Source organism: Oncorhynchus nerka, linkage group LG22 (assembly GCF_034236695.1).
Source record: "Oncorhynchus nerka isolate Pitt River linkage group LG22, Oner_Uvic_2.0, whole genome shotgun sequence".
NCBI classification, from domain to species: Eukaryota; Metazoa; Chordata; class Actinopteri; order Salmoniformes; family Salmonidae; genus Oncorhynchus; species Oncorhynchus nerka.
In genome coordinates, this window is record NC_088417.1 from 27241163 (window position 1) to 27259037 (window position 17875).

General features: G+C 42.8%; 1 protein-coding gene across 3 annotated transcripts; it reads left to right on the plus strand.

Annotated features, from left to right (window-relative positions):
• Nucleotides 1-282: 282 nt before the first annotated feature.
• LOC115105059 (polypyrimidine tract-binding protein 2-like) lies at nucleotides 283-17507 on the plus strand. 3 transcript variants are annotated; one of them, XM_029626602.2, is made up of 13 exons: nucleotides 283-375; nucleotides 1351-1378; nucleotides 2678-2744; nucleotides 6744-6925; nucleotides 7375-7671; nucleotides 7934-8044; nucleotides 8453-8666; nucleotides 10859-10974; nucleotides 13545-13578; nucleotides 14056-14148; nucleotides 14416-14632; nucleotides 14879-14956; nucleotides 15849-17507. In XM_029626602.2, the coding sequence occupies exons 1-13, from the start codon at nucleotides 368-370 to the stop codon at nucleotides 15976-15978; spliced, it is 1575 nt and encodes a 524-aa protein (XP_029482462.1). In that variant the 5' UTR covers nucleotides 283-367; the 3' UTR covers nucleotides 15979-17507. The 3 variants fall into 3 exon arrangements, with proteins under 3 accessions (XP_029482462.1, XP_029482463.1, XP_064863181.1); XM_029626603.2 differs by having other exon boundaries at nucleotides 8453-8654; XM_065007109.1 differs by lacking the exons at nucleotides 10859-10974; nucleotides 13545-13578 and having other exon boundaries at nucleotides 8453-8654.
• The last annotated feature ends 368 nt before the right edge of the window (nucleotides 17508-17875 follow it).

The window sequence follows — 17875 nt, forward strand, 5'->3', positions numbered from 1 at the left end:
TAAATGGTACAACAGATAGCCTATAGGAAAACACCCTCAAATAATAGCCAACAAGGCCAAGGCAAGCTTATGTCTGTTGTATTGAACACTCCGTTTGCCAAATAATGAAGACTTCTTAATGGTAATGAATCAATTTAAAGCCACTATTAAATACAATACCGTTGTACCACTATCTCTTAAAATGCTCTCGTCTTTAATAAACACAAAAAAAGCATGACGCTGCATGAAACGAAACACGTTTTTTTGTTCGACTATTTCCGCCTTATTCGATTATTTCCGCCGCGGTCTCCAGTCCCTCCATTTTGTTTTCTGTTGTTGGCAAGAGAACATTTCAGAAAACTGAGTTGTTTAGAAGGATTTTCTGGCAATGGACGGGTATGTATAATCGGCCTTCTACGAAGCTTGTGTTTTTCTTGAATGAATGCTTCATGCGCGGCAATATATCGTTGATTAAAAGTGAGGTAGCTAACGTCAGATTCTAGCTAGTTTTTTTTTTTTTTTTAGCTAGCTAGCGTTGCCTTAGCTTGGTTAGCTACTAGTAGCTGCTAACTAACTCCTGGCTGACCCATGTCAGTGAACTGGGAGAGACCGATGGCAAGTTAGCGTTACCTATTTAGCTAACGGTAGCTACGTAAACAACGTATATTTTGTTTCCGAAACTGTTTAGTAGCCTGCTAATGTTAGCTAACTTACGTTAGGTAGTACATAGCTGAATAATACATTGCACATTCCAACGTTAGCTACCTAGCTCTGGATAGTATTCCATGCGAGGGTGTGTCGTCCTCGCTTGTGCGTGGATCATTCATTGAATCCTTTGTTGATCGGAAATCTAGCTAACTAGCTAACGTTAGCTAGCTATCAACTCAAAGTAGAAGTCAACACCGTTTAACGTTACCTAAAAATAAATCCTGGTTAACTTGAATTGCCATGCATGTTTCCCCTTTTATATGTGGTCAGATAATCAACGTGTATATATGTTATAACTATGTGCTTGTGGAAAGAAACGTTTGGTTTTCTTTTTTGTAGGTAGCCATGGCACTAGCCAGCTAAGTTGCGCATCTTACCATGGGTAACGTTAGCTATCTGGCTAGCGTTAGCTAACTTCCTATGCAAGCTCGAATCTACTTGAACGTTAGCTTACTAACGTTAGCTTGTTGGGTGACTGTGATGCACATAAAGTATCTGCTAATAACGTTACTGTTACTAGGTGACATTAGCTGGCTAGCTACCGTCTCCATCCCGCGAGTTAACTAACTAGCCAGTTGAACTGTAGCTGGCTAGATAAGCAGCATGCTCTGTATTGTGGAAAGATTATGCTTAGCTAATCAGTATGTTCCCTCTCTTTTTCAGTATTGGCGATGTTGCAGTTGGCGTAAAGGTAAGCCTCAGTCCAGTGCCCTCTATGGCAAAGGTTATAGATGCTTGGAAACATCTAAAATTCTCTCTCATTTACTATGGCAATGCAAACCTCATTTTTCTTGACCAGTTTTTGTTACATTATGCTAACTACATCCCAATTAACACCTTGGTCAAGGTTTGCCTCCATCCAGTTTTAGACCCCTATGTTACACTTTGTGGGCAGATGCCTTACACGGGGGACACAACTCAAATTTGCAACCTGACCATTTACTACAATTAATACAAACTAAAGTGCTTTGTGTACATGGCACAGCTTTTCAAGTCAGAATCTGCACACAGAATCCTAAATGTAGCATCCTACTGTTGAGAGAGCATGTGGTATTGGATGAGGCTACATTTGGAAGAAAGATGAGGCTATATTTCAAATGGTAATTTCTAGCTTTTATGATATTAGAACAACCGTAATTAGATAGGACCAACTTATGTCCATTCTGTTTAGCGAGAAATGTGTTCTTTTATAAATTCATCCTGATCCTGTACCCTCCTAACCCAGTTTGTCCAACAACTGCAGTTCTGTTTGGTGCAAAACTAAGTTAACTCTTCTGCTAAAGGAATGACTCTTAAAAACAAACAGTCCTTTGATAGTATTATTGGGCTTTGCCTCTGTTTTTTTCATCAATATTTAATGTCCAAAAGAAACTTTGCTTTGAGAAACATTCCCAGCCCTGGTGTGAGTTAGGTCTAGTTGTCACATTTTAAGTCAAAGACAACTTTATTATCTGGAATGTATTTGTGGACTCTGGCCCTACGGGAGCACTCCATATCTAATTTATCACATCTATAAAACATGTTGGCGATAAAGAACATTTCGTTCAAATTCACTCGCAGACAAAAGAGAAAAAGACTAAGACCGGGCCTATTCTATAGTTGGGTCTGTAATGGCTCCAGGCCTCGCTGTCCCATCTGTCAGTTTTAGCGGTGCTCAGAGTACGTCAGCTAGCAACTGCAGCCCAGCGGACAGAGGACAGCTCCGAGCCTTCAGGGAGCGCTGGGGAGCTCCAGATGAAATGACATGTCTGATATCTTGAGACTCCATGAGATTAAACCGACCGACACTAGAAGAAAAAAAACTAAATGAGGGGCGACTCTTGGTGTTATGTCCTCCCTCCGTTTCCTCGAACTGTCCAGGGAGAGACCTATTTCATTGTGGTCTTTCAGGGGCTCTGCTCACTGCAAATGGAAGGTGTCTCTTCTTGGAGAGCCATGCCTTTATTTCACTTTCCCTCTTTCTCGCTCTTTGTTTTCTTTCTTTCTCCAGAGAGGATCAGATGAGCTGCTGTCAAGCAGTCTCTACAACAGTGGCTCTGACATGAGCAGTATCAGTGGTAAGTTAGTGTGGTCCTAATTTTTCTTTTTCCTCTTTGCCAGCCCTCTCTTAGTGGAATTTGCATACGTCATTTGATCGGCGTCCACCGGCAATTAAAGAAATGAAAGGATTAATGAATGTTTGAAAGTTGAACGGCTGTATTAGTGGATGTCTTCCTCGCGGGAGGTGTTTCAGTATCTGATAAACCTAGTGCGCCTCTGTAGGTGGGCACACACATGCTTGCATGTGATTGGAATAGAGATGCTGCCTGCTGTGCATTTCAATAGGCTATATCTCTTCAGGGCATTGCTGTAATGCCTTAAAGAGAAAATATAGTAGCCTGAGAAAGCTACTGTATTGCTCCCTTTGTTTTTTTATTTTATTTTCCACAGGTCCAAATCCATAACTTGAAATCCTCAACATCAAGTCAAATTGTCACATGCGATACAACAGGTAGACCTTAACGTGAAATGTTTACTTTACAAGCCATTAACCAGCAATGCAGTTCAAGAAATGGAGTTAATTAAAACGTTTTTTTAAATCACATCGGAAATTACATAATAACGGGCGGTACTGGTATCGGGATACTGGTACAGAGTCGATGTGCGGGGGTACAGGTTAGTCGAGGTAATTTGTAAAGTGACTAGGCATAGATAATAAACAGCGAGTAGCAGCAGTGTGAAGGGGGGGGGTCGTCAATGTAAATACTTTGTTTGGCCATGTTATTTATTGTTCAGCAGTTGTATGGCTTGGGGGTCTCAATCTGTTCCTCTTCAGCCCCGTCCATGTTAATGGGGGCCTGTTCGGCCCACCTTTTCCTATAGTCCACGGTCAACTCCTTTGTCTTGCTCACATTGAAGGAGAGGTTGTTGTCCTGGCACCACACTACCAGGTCTCTGACCTCCTCCCTATAGGCTGTCTCATATTTGTCGCTCATCAGGCCTATCACTGTTGTGTTGTCAGCTAACTTAATGATGGTGTTTGAGTCTTGGCCACGCAGTTGTGGGTAAACGGGGAGTACATGAGAGGACTAAGCACGCATCCCTGAGGGGTCCCAGTGTTGAGGATCAGCGTGGCAGGTGTGTTGTTGTCATGTTGTTGCAGGCAACCTTGTCACGAAAATCAGAAACGCAATCAAATTCAATCGTTTACCTTTGAACTTCGGATGTTTTCACTCACGAGACTTCCAGGTAAAATATTATTTTTGTAGGCGAAATAGCTCAGTTTGTTCTTCGCGTTTGGCTGAGAAATCGACTGGAAATTGCGGTCACGACAACGGCAAAAAAAATATTCCAAATTAGCTCCATAATATCATCAGAAACATGGCAAACGTTGTTTAGAATTAATCCTCAAGGTGTTTTTCAAATATCTATTAGATAATATATCCACCGGGACAATTGGTTTCTCAGTAGGAGCGATTGGAATAATGGCTACCTCTGTACTTTACGTAAGATTTTCTCCGGGAGCATCATGTGACCACTTGCGCAATGTAGCCCCCTATGGGTATTCTTCAACATAAATGCGTAAAACTACGTCACAATGCTATAGACCCCTTGGGGAAAGCATAGAAAGCGTAAGCTGGTTCATAGCACATTCACAGCTCAATGGGGACTCATTGGCACGCAGCGCTTTCAAAATATGGGGCACTTCCGGATTGGATTTTTCTCAGGCTTTCGCCTGCAACATCAGTTCTGTTATACTCACAGACAATATCTTTACAGTTTTGGAACGTTAGTGTTTCCTATCCAAAGTTGTCAATTATATGCATATTCTAGCATCTTGTCCTGCTTCAGTGTTACTTGCCTCCAAGCGAGCATAAAAGGCATTTAGCTCGATAGGCTCACGTCACTTGGCAGCTCGCGGCTGGGTTTCCCTTTCTAGTCCGTAATATTTTTCAAGCCCTGCCACATCCGACGAGTTTCAGAGCCGGTGTAGTAGGATTCAATCTTAGTCCTGGATTGACGCTATGCTTGTTTAACCTCTTAGTCCGCCCCATCCCGCATGCGGTATCGTTACTACAGCCTCAAGCTCATTACCATAACGCAACGTTCGCGATTTTTAAAAATCGCAAATGAAACGAAATAAATATGCCTGTTCTCAAGCTTATCCTTTTCTTAACAATCCTGTCGTCTCAGATTTTCAAAATATGCTTTAGAACCAGAGAAAATCACTAATTTGTGTAAGAGTGGTGGTAGCTAGCTTAGCGTTAGCATTAGCATTTAGCACGCAACATATTCACAAAAACCAGCCAAGGAATCAAATAAAATAATTTACCTTTGAAGAACTTCAGATGTTTCAATGAGGAGACTCTCAGTTACATAGCAGATGTCCAGTTTTTCCTGAAAGATTCTTGTGTAGGACACATCGTTCCCTTTTGTTACTATGCATATGGCTACCGAAACTAACCGAAAATTCAGTCACCTACATGTCGAACTTTTTCCGAATTAACTCCATAATATTGACTGAAACATGGAAAACGTTGTTTGAATCAATCCTGAAGGTGGTTTGTCATATTTCTCTCCATTGAAAGCACCGTCCTTGTATCTTGCCTCGTTCTGATAAGTGACTGGAAAAATACTAGGACCTGACTTTTGCGCACCAATTGCCACGCAGACACCAAGAGGGACACCTGGCAATTGTAGTCTCTTATGGTCAATCTTCCAATGATATGCCTACAAATACGTCACAATGCTGCAGAGACCTTGGGGAAACAAGAGAAAGAGTCCGTTCATTCCTGTCGCATTCACAGCCATATAAGGCGATCATGGAAAACGTAGCCTCAGAAATTCTGTGCATTTCCTGGTCGGTCATACATCTTGGTTTTGCCCGAAACATTTGTTCTAAGGGACTCACAGTGAAAATCTTTGCATTTCTGGAAACGTAAGACTGTCTTCTTTCCAAAGCTATCAATTCCAATCATATTCGAGCATCTTTTCGTGACAAAATATTGCGCTTAAAACGGGCACGTCTTTTTATCCAAAAATGAAATACTGCCCCTAGAGTACTAACAGGTTAATGGTTTGTCTGAGAGCATAGCGGAATTTCTTATAAGTGTCCGGATTAGTGTCCCGCTCCTTGAAAACAGTAGCTCTAGCATTGGCTCGGTGTGGATGTTGCCTGTATCCATGGCTTCTGGTTGGGAAATGTACGTACGGCACTGTGGGGAACACTTTTTGATGAAGCCGATGCCTGAGGTGGTATACTCCTCAATGCCATTGGACGAATCCCGGAACATATTCCAGTCTGTGCTAGCAAAACATTCCTGTAGTGTCCGCGTCATCTCATCACTTCCATGTTGAGCGAGTCATTGGTACTTCCTGCTTTAGTTTTTTCTTGTAAGCCGGAATCAGGGGGATATAATTATGGTCAGATTTGCCAAATGGAGAGCCTTTATGTGTCTGTGTGTGTGGAGTAAAGGTCGTCCAGAGTTGTGTATATTTTTTTTCCCCTTTCCTTTGGTTGCAAGTGTGACATGCTGGTAGAAATGAGGTAAAGTGGTGGTGGTATTCTACCTTAGTCGAGCAGTACCTCAAGACTTCTTTAATATTATACACAAAACAGCAGTTATTGTCAAATAGACACAGACCCCTGCCCCTCGCCTTACTAGACGTAGCTGCTCTGTCCTGCCGATGCACAGAGAAGCTAGCCAGTGTTACCCGTGTCGTCGTTCAGCCACATCTCTTTGAAACATAAGATATTACAGTTTTTAATGTGTAATTGGTAGTATAGTCTCATTCGTTTGTTTTCCAATGATTGCACATTGGCCAATAATTTGGACTTGTAGTAGTGGTTTACTTACTCATCTGCAAATTCTTACAAGGCCCCCCCAAACCTCTGTCTTTTCTTCTATAGTTGCAATAATCACTACAGACCCTGGTTCGATTCCAGGCTATATCACAACCACAATCATTCTGTGCGCCTTAAGTTGTTTGTGTGCGTTCTGGCGGGCAGATTGAGAGCAGAGCAGGAGACCCAATTTACATTGTGACGGATAGAATTACTTTTATTGTCTATCTAGATGGTACGTCCAACGGGAGTGACAGTAAAAAACTGAGAGTGGAAGACAGGATGGAGGCTCCTCCTTCTCGTGTGTTGCACATCAGAAAACTGCCCAACGAAACTTCAGAAACGGAGGTCATTGCCCTGGGGTTACCTTTCGGGAAGGTCACCAATATCCTGACTCTGAAGGGAAAAAACCAGGTGAGTGGGCCCAGAACAATTCTGCAGCCATTTTAGATTTTGTTCCCTGCCGTGTCCTGCCAAATGTCTATTTTTCAGTGAGTGGTCGGTGGGAGATGTTTGGCTCTTGCCCCATAGATTCCTTTCTTGTGCGACCTCTTTCTCTGAGTGATTCCTAATTGCCTGTGTTTTAATCCATTGGTATTCCATCTCAAACTTGCCATTAGGATTTGAAAACATTGGCTGTGTTTTTCTGAAATGAATGTCATGGTCACATTGTTGATGTTTTCATAGTGAATTGTTAAGTTTCCTTGCTTTGTGTCCCTGTATAGTGTCTTACAATACAGAAATGATAAAGTTCCAATTAATTGAATATAACTATAATTTCTGTATCATAAGACTCCATAGAATGACATTGGGTATCTATCCCAACAGAACTCTAATTTCTCTTTTTGTCCATTGGTCCTCAGGCTTTCTTGGAGCTGGGGACAGAGGAAGCGGCAATTACTATGGTCAACTACTACTCTACTGTGACACCGCATGTTCGTAATGTCCCCGTATTCATCCAGTACTCCAACCACAAAGAACTCAAAACAGACGCCGGAAACCAGCGGGCCCAGGCAGTCCTGCAGGCGGTGTCAGCGGTCCAAGGAGGCGGTACCCCTACGTCGGGTTCAGATCTGGCTCTAACAGCTGCATCCAGCCCTGTGCTCAGAATAATCATCGACAACATGTTCTACCCAGTCACTCTGGATGTGCTGCAGCAGGTACCCTCACAACTTCACATTTTTGTGTCTGAGAGCAGATTTATGAATGCAATATACATTTTCTTGTGGGTATGCTCCATTTATTTTTTTTACACATAGTTGACCACTACCTCGTCTGCCCTTATCTCGTTGCGGAAATTAGGGTGTTGACATTTTTTTCTTTTTAATTAATGGTGGTTTAATATGTCTGATAGTCAAACATCAGCTATGTTGTTGACGTATTTTAAACACATTTCCTGTTTTTTTTTTTTTCATCTGTTAGATCTTCTCAAAGTTCGGCACGGTCATGAAGATAATCACCTTCACTAAGAACAATCAGTTCCAGGCCCTGCTGCAGTTCAACGACCCATCTACTGCACAACAAGCCAAAATTGTGAGTAGTCCTGGAGATGATAATAAATACATGGGTATGATAAAGTGTTTTTCTAAGAACCACAGAGTAAGAGCGATTGTGATACCTCGTGCAGACCTCTCATAGCACCTCAAGAGTTCAAAATTACGTTTTAGTAATTTGGCATGCGCTCTTATCCAGAACGACTTACTTTAGTGAGTGTATACATTTTCGTACTGGTTCCCTGTGGGAATCAAACCCCCAACCCTGTTGTTGCAAGCGTCATGCTCTACCAACTGGGCCACAAGGGACTGAAATGAACTGAGTTGTACAATTTCATTACTCGTTGGTGTATTTGTACACTTCTCTCGCTGTTTCTATTGTGAGAGCACTGCTGAGTAAGGTTTCCACGTGCAAATAAACCTGAAACTTGTTTCCATTCTTACTCAGGCCCTGGATGGTCAGAACATCTACAACTCGTGCTGTACGCTCCGCATCGATTACTCCAAGCTGGTCAACCTGAATGTCAAGTACAACAACGACAAGAGCCGTGACTACACCCGGCCAGAGCTCCCCGCCGGGGATGGACAGCCTGCCATGGACCCCAACATGGCTGCTGCCTTTCAAGGCAAGGACTCCAACTCTCTGCTTGGTAAGATCCCAGGTAGATCCCTCTCTTTTCCTTTCTCTTTCCTCTTCATGTCTTCTTTGGGGCTCTTGGGGTTGGGAGGTGTTGGATGCTCAACACTTGTTTAGGGATTAGCTCTGCTTTCTGTATCTCTGGTGCTGTAGGGTCTATTTGTCCATCTCTGCTCATGTCTGGCAATTTCATCCATCTCCTATGTCTAGTAGGGTGGGGCGGTATCCAGATTTTCTGTATATGCTATTACCGGAATTGCACACGGGGTGCTATTTAGATGTATTTAACACAGAACAATTTAGGCAACAGGGATCTTGATCTGCGAGGGGATTGAATGTCTAAGCTGTTTACGAAGAAGTTTTATCTTTATCCACTTAGCTAGCAAGTTAGCAAACCAAATGCGTAGCTTGAGACCTGAGCTGTATGTAATTTATTTGACACATTTTCTATTTCTTAAAGTTAGAATAAAAAGAAGTGTATTTAACTAGGCAAGTCAGTCAAGAACAATTTCTTATTTACTATGACGGCCTACCCCACACCAGGACGACACTGGGCCAATTGTGCGCCGCCCTATGGGACTCCCAATCACATCCGGATGTGATTCAGCCTGGATTCGAACCGGGGACTGGTTGCCTCTTGCACTGAGATGCAGTGCCTTTAGACCGCTGTGCCACTCGGGAGCCCACAGTTGCATTATAAGCAGTGGTATAGCTAGCATTGTATATCAAACATTTACATTTTCGAACTGATCCCCCATGGGAAATGAACCCTGAACCCTGCCGTTGCAAGCGACATGCTCTACCAACTGAGTTACACATCTGGGACGCCTGTATTTCGAAAATGTATGGAATATTGCCCACTAATGTCCAGTGTCAGGTGGAATCACTCTTGCTGGACTGGCTGTGCCCGTCTGCCAGGGAAAGTACATTTGTTTTACCACAACCGGGGCTCTGGGTGGGTGGGGTTTGCACATCGTAGACTATTCCATTGGTCCTAAAGTGAAATCTCCACCCACACTGGGCCCTGGGTGAGCCAAATGCGCCCTCAGGGTCTTGTTGGGTCTAAGTCCTGATCCCTCTAACCCAGTTTTCTCCAAAGGTCGGCCGTGAACTAACAGTAGCTCGCAGCCCACCTATGAGTAGCTTGCCATGCAATTCACATGTTCCCACCGCAAACTGTCATAAACTAATCAGACACCTCAAGCTCCCAGCTACTATCTAATCAACGCAACATTGACATTATCCCACCATAGTTGGTGTTAGCCACAATTGGCTTAAAAAGCTTAAGCTATCTGTAATATTTCCCGTCTGTGTTGCCCGTCTGTGGTGCGTGCGTGAAGCCAGTTGATGTGATAACTGTCTTGTGGGTTGACAAATGTTTTCCTCAATCTCCTCAATTAACCGTTAACTGCAAAGTAGGCTTACCTGGCAGCGGTATATCATGAGTAAGTATATCATTTGTATCCATAATTTTGTTATTTGCAAACTTTGCCATGAAATGGGCAGCGGCAATGCGGAACCATCGCTATGCATGCACGTCGGCACATTCCTCACTCGCTAGATACGTAATTAAAGGACCAGGTGCGCTATTAAAGGGAAATTGCACAAAAAATACAGTACCAGTCAAGTTTGGACACCTGCTCAGCATATGTGGGAACTCCTTCGAGGCTTTGGAAAGCTGGTTGAGAGAATGCCACGAGCGTGCAAATGGTGGCTACTTTGAAGAATCTCAAATATAAAATACATTTTGATTTAACACTTTTTTTGGTTACTACATATGTGTTATTTCATAGTTCTGATGTCTTCACTATTATTATACAATGTAGAAAATAGTCAAAATAAAGAAAAACCCTTGAATGAGTATGTTTGTCCAAACTTTTGACTGGCACTTGTTTTTTTACAGACTCCAAGAAAACGTGTCCTGGTGTGATTTAACAGTTGACATGGACGCAGAACATTCAATTTGGTTGTTTCTCTAGGAACAATTTTAATTTTGAGAGTGAAAAACAAATCTAAGACCAAGACACAACTGAGAACATCATTTGGGAGGATAAGAAATATTTCTTGAAAAAATCTGATTTTACAGGGCCCCCTTTTGAGTTGTTTATGAACCATTTTTTTACCAGCTATATTGACAGAACACGGTGCGCTACTTTCTCTGGTACTCTAAGGACAGCGGGGACCCCTGCTCTGACCTAACCTCTGCCCTCTCTCAAGGTGCGCTGAGCCCGCTGAATGCTGCGGCGGCGGCGGCTGCTGCTGCAGGGAGGGTGGCTCTGTCTGGTCACTCTGGCTCCAGCGGCGTGCTCCTGGCCTCCAACCTCAATGAAGAGGTCAGTACTGTTCTACCTACCTTCCCATCCAGACATGGACCTAACCCCTCTCACATGCCTAACACACATGCTCTGGTTTCTATTGTCCTCTTTCCCTCTTTCTCTCTCGCTCTCTCTGCCTCTCCATGATGTCCAAGTCTGCCAGTGCAGACTGAGTCCCTCTCGCTCTCTTCAAAGATAGGGGGGGGGGAGACTGTAGTCTTCTCTAAGCTTTCCTCTCTGGCTCATATGAAAGATCATATGATGACTTTGTATTGTCTGAATCACTCTCACTGCTCTTCTCTCCTTTCTCATTTTGCCATACTGAACAAACGTAACCATCTCTTTCCTTTCCTAACTTGATCTCTCTCTGTCTGCCTGTCTTGTATGAAATCTCTATGGAGAGGACCTTATATTTCAGATACTATGACTCTGTTATTACTTCCCACTCTCAACATGTACAGTACCAGTCAAATGTTTGGGTTTTTCTTTATTTGTTTTTTTTACTATTTTCTACATTGTAGAATAATAGTGAAGACGAGAAACTATGAAATGACACGTATGGAATCATGTAGTAATTAAAGTGTTAAACAAACCACCCTTTGCCTTGATGACAGCTCTGCACACTCGTGGCATTCTCTCAACCAGCTTAATGAGGAATGCTTTTCCAGCAGTAGTGGAGTTCCCGCATACGCTGAGCACTTGTTGGCTGCTTTTCCTTCACTCTGTGGTCCAACTCATCTCAAACAATCCAATTGGGATGAGGTCAGGTGATTGTGGAGGCCAGGTCATCTGATGCAGCACCCCATCACTCTCCCCTGTCAAATAGCTCTTACACAGCCTCGAGGTGTGTGTTGGGTCATTGTCCTGTTGAAAAACAAATGATTGTCCCACTAAGCGCAAACCAGATGGAATGTGAATTGCTGCAGAATGCTGTGGTCGCCATGCTGGTTAAGTGTGCCTTGAATTCTAAATAAAGTATCCCCACACCATCACACCACCTCCTCCATGCTTCACGATGGGAACCACGTGCGGAGAGCATCCGTTCTGCGTCTCCCAAAAACACGGTGGTTAGAACAAAATATCTCAAATTTGGACTCATCAGACAAAAGGTCCGATTTCCACCCGTCTAATGTCCATTGCATGTGTTCCTTGGCCCAAGCAAATCTCTTTTTATTGGTGTCCTTTGGTAGTGGTTTCTTTGCAGCAATTCGACCATGAAGGCTTGACTCACTCGCTCCTCCGAACAGTTGATGTTGAGATGTGTCTGTTACTTGAACTCTGAAGCAAGTCCTCATGAGAGCCAGTTTCATCATAGTGCTTGATGGTTTTTGCGACTGTACTTTCAAAAGTCTTGAATTTTTTTGATTTGGCTGACCATGTCTTAAAGTCATGATGGACTGTTGTTTTTCTTTGCTTATTTGAGCTGTTCTTGCCATAATATGGACTTGGTCTTTTACCAAACATGGCTATCTTCTCTATACCACCCCTACCTTGTTAAAACACAAGTGATTGGCTCAAACGCATTAAGAAGGAAGAAATTCCACAAATGAACTGGCACGCCTGTTAATTGAAATGCTTTCCAGTTGACTACCTCATGACGCTGGTTGAGAGAATGCCAAGGGTGGCTACTTTGAAAAATATTAAATATATTTTGATTTTGTTTTAACACTTCTTTTTGGTTTGCTATTATTCCACAATGGAGAACATAGGAAAACCCTTTGAGTTGCTATGTCCAGACTTTTGACTGGTACTGGTCTGTGGGGCCAAACATGATCGTTGAATGCCATAACTCAGGTGGTTTTATGTCTTGTCTCAACATTTGAGTGCATGGTCTTTGGACAAATTTTTATTCACTTCATACTCTTTAACACATTTCAGTTAATCTCCTTGGCCCCGTTTTTAAAAAGATATCCATCTGGATTTTGCCTGTCGGATTGGATTAAATGCATAGAAATAGAACAGACCAATTATTGACTTGAATGGGAACTCCCATTCTATTTAATCCTATCTGGATAGATACCTTTTTGAAAAACTGGGCCCTGAACTTCAAGCTTTAGCCTACTGCATGTCCTTTGTTTCTTCATTGCGAGGCTATTACTCCTATAATTATGATTTGACATTGAATGTACCATGCCCATGTTTGTCCAGGGTGTGATTACATTTGGCACAATTTATTTGCTTGTTTAGTTCTGACTAAGTACATGAACCGGCCATTTTCTGACCAAACTCCTGCATTTCCAGTGTACTGACCTGTATTTATTTTTGTCCCCCCTCACTTTGTTTTAATATTTGCATTTGCTCCTCCTCTCTCTCTCCCCACCCCCACCCCATCTATTCCCCTTGCTTCATCCATCACTGTAACCCCACTGTTCATGATTGGTGCTTGAACAAAACCAACCCGTTCCCTTGGACCAACCGTATTCCCAAATTAACTGAACCATACTCCATGACCACCTTCACCATTCTACGGGAAACCACCCTCCTCCGTTATGGATGATCTGTCCATCTCCGCTACGCTCTCTACCTCCGCTCCGACTCTTCTACCTCTCTACCTGTCTTCCGCTGCTTGCTCTTCTCTCCTTCTAAAGATGGTTACGCCCCAAAGTCTGTTTACTCTCTTCGGTATGTTATTGTTAGCTCTCTACCGCTCTCTTCTTTTGTTGTTGCTTATTTCTGTTAAGAGACATTTTATTTTATTTCCTTACACTGTAACTGGTTTGGATTGTAGTTTTTAGGAATAGGTTATTCTGTTACATTGGTTTGGTTATCTCAATCTCTCGTTTCGGCTATTGAAATTGATCCATCCATAGATTTGTTCAAATGCATGGTAAATTGATTTGGCATGTACTGTAGTTTGATTGGCTAAACATCTCACAGAGCTTGTTAACTTCTCTATTTTGAGGGTTTCCTCTGTCTGACCTTTACAGACACACGCCTCCGTTTAATTCTGATGAATGATCTCAAGCCTACTGTCTCTATCTAGCCTCTTTCTCTCTCTGTCTTGCCTTAACCTTCCCTCTATCTCCAGCGCTAACTGTTTTCCTCACTGTCTCCTCTTCCTCCTCGCCCTCCTCTCGTCTGCTCATGGCTTTAACACAGGGGTCTATGGGGACACCCAGAGGGTGAAGATTCTTTACAATAAGAAGGACAGTGCTCTGATACAGATGGCCGATGCCAGTCAGGCCCAGCTAGGTAAGATTTTCCTCCATTTCCCCAACTGTCAACTCCCATGTTAACCGGCTGACTTAAAAGGATTTTAAATATTATTCTGTTTCCCACGTTCTCAAGTGGCAAATAAGAATATTTGTTTTATTTTCTTGATGTAACCTGGATAAATAAATGTTAAATGAACTAAAATTGGATAGGATAAACATCCTCACATGGGCATTTGTTTTCGGGAACATTACTGCTGGATAAAACAAACCATACACACTTAATACAAATCCAATCTGCTTCCAGCGATGAGTCACCTGAACGGTCAGAAGATGTATGGGAAGGTCATCAGGGTGGCTCTGTCCAAGCACACCTCAGTGCAGCTGCCCAGGGATGGACTGGATGACCAGGGCCTTACCAAGGACTTCACCAACTCCCCCCTGCACCGCTTCAAGAAGCCCGGCTCCAAGAACTTTCAGAACATCTTCCCTCCCTCCACCACCCTTCACCTCTCCAACATCCCGTAAGTCTATGTCATGGCCCCCTAGACTAGACACTCAGCAGATCCTGCACCTGTGTCTGTCAGTGTAGCCCCTGATCCAAGGTCAGTTTTGCGGTTTCTCACTCAACGGTATTTGGGGAGGGTAATCTGATCCCAGGTCTGTGCTAACTAAGGGCAACGTCTATACCTGGATAGAAAGTAAAGGGAACCCTATGGTCTGGGTTGGTTGTCTTTTTGTTGGGATGCTAAGTTCACTTGTTTCGACAGAACGGACGTAACTGAAGAAGACCTGAGACTACTGTTCTCCAATGCCGGGGGCACTGTGAACGCATTCAAGTTTTTCCAGTAAGTATTTTTTTCTTTTCTTTACCGCTATAATAATGTAACTGCGCTACAGTTCTTGATTTACATTTACATTTGACATTTAAGTCATTTAGCAGACGCTCTTATCCAGAGCGACTTACAAATTGGTGCGTTCACCTTAAGACATCCAGTGGAACAGCCACTTTACAATAGTGCATCTAAATCTTTTAAGGGGGGTGAGAAGGATTACTTTATCCTATCCTAGGTATTCCTGAAAGAGGTGGGGTTTCAGGTGTCTCCGGAAGGTGGTGATTGACTCCGCTGTCCTGGCGTCGTGAGGGAGTTTGTTCCACCATTGGGGGGCCAGAGCAGCGAACAGTTTTGACTGGGCTGCGCGGGAACTGTACTTCCTCAGTGGTAGGGAGGCGAGCAGGCCAGAGGTGGATGAACGCAGTGCCCTTGTTTGGGTGTAGGGCCTGATCAGAGCCTGGAGGTACTGAGGTGCCGTTCCCCTCACAGCTCCGTAGGCAAGCACCATGGTCTTGTAGCGGATGCGAGCTTCAACTGGAAGCCAGTGGAGAGAGCGGAGGAGCGGGGTGACGTGAGAGAACTTGGGAAGGTTGAACACCAGACGGGCTGCGGCGTTCTGGATGAGTTGTAGGGGTTTAATGGCACAGGCAGGGAGCCCAGCCAACAGAGAGTTGCAGTAATCCAGACGGGAGATGACAAGTGCCTGGATTAGGACCTGCGCTGCTTTCTGTGTGAGATTTGGTTGTGAATTAATTTCTTTAGGTCTGTGGCTAGCTCTGTGGCTAGCTCCAGGGTGGTACACTGACTGACCCTGTGTAACTCAAATATGTGCATGTTTGTGTGGGCTTTTATATAAATTCTGATGTAACAGTGGGACAAATAAACAATCTTGTCTTCTTCCTAGGGATCACAAAATGGCGCTGCTCCAGATGTCGACGGTGGAAGAGGCCATCCAGGGTCTGATCGACCTCCACAACTACAACATGGGTGACAACCACCACCTGAGAGTGTCCTTCTCCAAATCCTCCATCTAAACCAGCATAATGATCCTCCACAATATCCATCGCTTTCTGTTTCCAAATGGCCTTTGGCTGCCGTTCGTTTATCCGGTTCACTCTTTCCAGACGGGGGGGGCCACATTTTGACCTCATTGTAGTTCTTTCTATTTTTGTCTTTCTACGTGTTATCAGTCATTCCTTCAGAGAACCAGAAACTAAAATGTGTATTAAAAAAGATAAGTTGTTGTACTTGTATGTTTTTGAGGGTGTTTTACCCCCTTCACCTGACCCCTGTGTAAGTCCCATATTCCATTTGTATGATAGGCAAACCATTTTCTTTTTCCATCTTCTTATGAAGGGTGGATGAATGGACTTTGGTGTCTCTTTATGATTAGTTATATAAGATATGTGCCTTACCTGACAATATCAACTCTTTTTACATTTAAATATTTACACGAATCCCTGCAGTCAGATTTTGAGGCACATTCATTTTGATGTGTAAGATTAGTTCAAAACATGATTTCTGTTCTCCCATGTGACTGTGCAGTTTGAACTGCTGCCACCCAAAAAAACTTCCCCTTTTTTGTTGTAGGTGTTGAGTTTGTGCCAGATTTAATTTAGTTAAAGTCACTATAGTTGTGGAGTGGGGAACCATATGAGATTGAAGTTGAATCAGACTTTTTACATCTGTTGTTTTTTTTGTACTAACTTGGACCACCATGCTTGAGTTTCCATCTGTATGATCATTTTAACTGTTTTTGTTTCCACAGGTCATCCATTTACTAAAATAGTCAATGTTGCTGTTCTTTAGGTGTTAGGTTTTTTTTGGGGGGGGGGGGGGGGGTGTACATGGGTAGAAGTTGAGTGGTTTCCTAAGCATGTACTGCCTGGTCTAGTTATTGGAATTAAAAGTTGGTAGTACTTTATTCATTTGAACTGTACTTCATAACTGTCATTGTCCTACAGGTGATGAAACAAATGTCATGGTGATTATTATGAAGTACAGTTCAAGTAAAGTGTTACGAAATCTGCTGTTGCATGCGTTTAGAAGAGTATCTGTAGTGACGTCAACGTGTTGCAGTTTACTGATGAAGGTTGGGACCAAAGTGTATGTGCCTTTTGTTTTTAGTTTTAATTTACATCTCATCGTCAAGGAAAGGAACAATATTTTAGTGAACCGCTGATATATTTTGTATATCTGAACATTATAAGATACAGGACCTGATTCAGAATCAACAACCTTCATTCCTATGGTTAATTTTAAGCTGATCTACATGTAATACCCACAATAGTTTGAAGAATCCCACAACCTCAACTTACTAGAAAACGAGATTGTTTTTCAAGTCATGTATATTTTCTATCAGTGACATTTTTACAGCTCTAGAAATGTAACATTCAGATATAGTTTGGAAGCGGCACAATTAAAATAATTTTCTAACAAATTGGGATATTTGGTCTGACTTGTTTTGAGATTTATTATTTTTTCTCCACTTTTTATCTTCTCTCTTGTGTGTACTTTGCTTTACTTGTGTAGCATGCTCAATAAACTCTTCTGTAGCTCTGTATACACCTCTTCTGTCTCTGTCTACAGCTTGCTCAACTTTCTTCTCCGGTCTCACCTCACTAGGTTTCTGATATCAGGTATATTCTGTCCCAGGGTGGGAAAGGAAAGGCACCAAAACAAATGGGGATACTAAAGCTCAAAATAGGCCTAATTCAATTATCTGAACAAAATAAATGAACAATTTGAAGTTTGCTTCTGGCAGATTAAACCCCCTGGTTATGAACTTGTTCTGTCTCCTCTTCCTGTAGATCGAATACACTAACCAGTCTCTGGGACACACACTTTTTAAAATCCATATATAGTCTTCTCTTTCTGCTCTATAAGGGCATCTGTCACTAAATGCTCATAACCACTGGAATCCGCTGCATA

Coding starts and splice junctions, on each gene's coding strand:
- LOC115105059 (XM_029626602.2), top strand. Junction 6,926..7,374: donor CTCTGAAGGGAAAAAACCAG/GTGAGTGGGCCC, acceptor ATTGGTCCTCAG/GCTTTCTTGGAGCTGGGGAC. Junction 14,633..14,878: donor CTTCACCTCTCCAACATCCC/GTAAGTCTATGT, acceptor TTGTTTCGACAG/AACGGACGTAACTGAAGAAG.